The sequence below is a fragment of the Aptenodytes forsteri genome, unplaced genomic scaffold (assembly GCF_000699145.1).
Source record: "Aptenodytes forsteri isolate BGI_AS27 unplaced genomic scaffold, ASM69914v1 Scaffold388, whole genome shotgun sequence".
Lineage (NCBI taxonomy): Eukaryota > Metazoa > Chordata > Aves > Sphenisciformes > Spheniscidae > Aptenodytes > Aptenodytes forsteri.
The window spans coordinates 251,742-254,781 of record NW_008795433.1 but is presented as its reverse complement, the minus strand read 5'-3'; the positions used below and the strand labels follow the sequence as shown (position 1 = coordinate 254,781).

At 38.1% G+C, this 3,040-nt stretch overlaps 1 protein-coding gene across 1 annotated transcript in view; it reads right to left on the bottom strand.

Moving 5' to 3' along the window:
• MSH3 (mutS homolog 3) overlaps positions 1-3,040 on the bottom strand; it is a 125,842-nt gene that overhangs the window by 48,351 nt on the left and 74,451 nt on the right. The window contains 1 exon segment of the mRNA XM_019472521.1: positions 1,680-1,867. Within this exon segment, the coding sequence (XP_019328066.1) occupies positions 1,680-1,867 (188 nt within the window).

Genomic DNA, 3,040 nt, shown 5'->3' with positions numbered 1-3,040 from the left:
AGATGTCCCTGCCCACGGCAGGGAGGTTGGACTAGATGACCTTTAAAGGTCCCTTCCAACCCAAACTATTCTATGATATTTCTACCCTTCTCAACTTCTAAAGTTATACATCTTGCATCTGTCTCTAATTCAAAAGCAAATAAAGTAAGTTTAGGCTTTAATTCTTAAATTTCTTTAATTTTAAATCTCAGCTGGAGAAAGATGAAAAAAGATTTTATAAATAAATTGGATGTTTATTTTTAGTCTGTTTTGAAAAGAAAAGATGAAGACTATGCCGCCCCAATATAACTACACATTAAACTATATACCACAGCTTTCATCAAAGAATCTCTAGGTATATCACAGTCAATTATATCGCATAATATTACACATGAGGAAATGTTCAAAGTTAAATGAAACTTGCTCATAGCAGGGAAGTTTAGGATGATGTGGATATAAAGCTGGATGATACTCATTTTGTGTTCAGAATGTCCTCTCAACATGTTGCATAAAGAAAAACTACGCTGAAAGGAGACCAAAAACCTGCAAAGTCAAGTGCTCAGAAAGGTTGGCTGTGCAAGCCAGACAGACTGCCTCTGTGCCTAGCACCATGAGAGAACTTTTTTTTTTTAAGAAGATTTTATACTGCTTTTTTTCTGAAAGACAGTTACTTTTACTGGCCACAAGGTATTCCTCCTAAATCCTGTCCCTTGAGAGGTTTTTACACATCCCTCCCTTACTGAACTCATGTTCTTGCTTTACTATTCTGCACCTTAAGCCTCCCACCTTCTTCTTCCTGTGGTTAAAACTAGAATCTAGGGGTAACAATGAAGAGAGCAGTTCTTCAGAAGAAACAGTACCCAACAAATTATTTAAAGACACTCTCCCTTATAATGCATATTCATTCCAATTTAATATCTTCTTCTTTTGTCTACTTTTTCCTTGGACCAACGAAGGGCAGAATTAAGACAAAAAGGAGCAGACAGCCTCCATACTTTTAGCTCACCTCTCCAGACTGCAGGAAGGCAATCGCAGGGAAAAGCCTGATCACACCCAGAGCCTGAGGTAGGTGCTCATTTAGTCATTCTCTAGAGGGAGTCCATGATCAGGGCACTAACCCCAGAAATGCTCTGACGGGGTACAAATCACACAGGCTACATGGCATCTTCAGAGCAATTAAACTTCATATTCTCTGTCATTACTGAGCACGTAAAGAGATTTTTAAAAAAGGACGGGGGGCGTTCAAAGCTTTGATGAATTTTCACAAGAATAGTAAAAGGCATATTCCTGACAGCAAAGCATCCTCTCTGCTAAAGGTAAAGTCTCTCTTCAAAAGGAATGCCTTCTCTATTTTAAAAAAAAAAAATTAAAAAGTTCTTAAACAAATTAACATGAGCAAAACATATTTTGCTCTAAATTCATTCCCCAAAACAGCTGAAAAACTTTCAAAAAATTATTCAGCCTGAGACAGACACCCACTAGGCAAAATACTTGCTCGCCTAATTTAAGTTTAAAAAAAATATAAGCTGTAGAAAACAGCAATCTCTGCTTTAACTATAAGCAACCTGTACATACATAAATATAAAACCAAAAATATAAAACTAAGGTGCATTAAAACAAGATGCATAATTCGTGTAACTGAATACATTTAGTCAGAAAGCCTACGAGGCATGGTAGATTTATCTATTTTCTCTACTTACTTGGCTGCTTCTTCGTTAAGGATCTTTAAATAATGTTTTACTGGGGAGAGAAGTTCTGGGATTTCCAACAGTGCATTTTGTAATAGAGGAGTTTTCACATGAGAATGTATGACTGGAACAAGAGCTTGAATTTCCAAGTCCAGACGAGACAGGGTGCTGACTATCAAGAAAAACTCCTGGGTTGAGCACTGAGAAAGGAAGCAATGTCTAAATCAGTACAATGTATTACATTTTCATTAAATCCTACAGGGTTTTTTTGCTTTTCAAAAATGAGACAAAATACAGTTAAAATGTATGGACTGTAACACAACTACATAATCTTATCACATTCACAAGATTAATAAAGCATATTAATTGTTTTAACCATTGTCATTAGGAATCAGTGGAGAGCTGATCTCCATTAGTCCTGTTGCTGGATGGAGATGTGTAACACAATGCAGTAGACAAATAGCAGAAAAATGGGCTAATAATGTGCAAACAGCAGAAAAGCAGGTTGAGTAATTTTATGAGTACCACAACTTGTCCATATGGGCATCTATGTGTTGTTGTCTGAATCCCCAGGCTGCTGTTTTGGCAAGAGACAGTTTGGAAAGACAAGGTCAGGCTCAGAGAGGGAGAGTCTTAGAACAAGAACATGGAAAAGAAAAGGAAAAAAAAAAATAGAAAGAGAAAACGAGCAGTCACTGCTTAAAGTGTTTGTAGCTACTGCCAGCTTCAGCCTCTGGCTGGTTACTCCCAGGTCTATGGGAAGACTAAGGAGAACACAGTAATAGGGTCTTTGTCTTTCACCCTCTCCTCACTACAAAGATATGAAAGAGATTTTTCTATCTCTTTCAGGCAGCTAGCCAGGGTATCATCGAAAGGGAATCCCCCAGACTGGAGCCAATAGCACACAACGCTTTCAGAGATTGCTTCATGATATCCACAGAGTACAAGCATACTGGTTCCCTTAAAGCAGGTTCTCACCAAAAGCAGTGACTTGTAAAAGAGGAACTCTTCTCTCTTTCTTTTTTAACCATTAATATTACTTCTGATGCAGCTCAAATATTTTGCTGTTACATTCTAGATGCTCTTCAGCATCAGCACAGTTTGTTACCTTTAGCTCATTTTCAAGAATTAGTGGTCAGGATTTTTGTCGTGGTTTAACCTCAGCCGGCAACTGAGCGCCACACAGCCGCTTGCTCATTCTCCCCCGCCTCGGTGGGATCGGGGAGAGAATCGGAAGAGTAAAAGTGAGAAAACTCGTGGGTTGAGATAAGAACAGTTTATGGAAATAAAATAGTAATAATAATAACAATAGTAATAAAAGAATGTACAAAGCAAGTGATGCACAATGCAATTGCTCACCACCCGCTGACCAA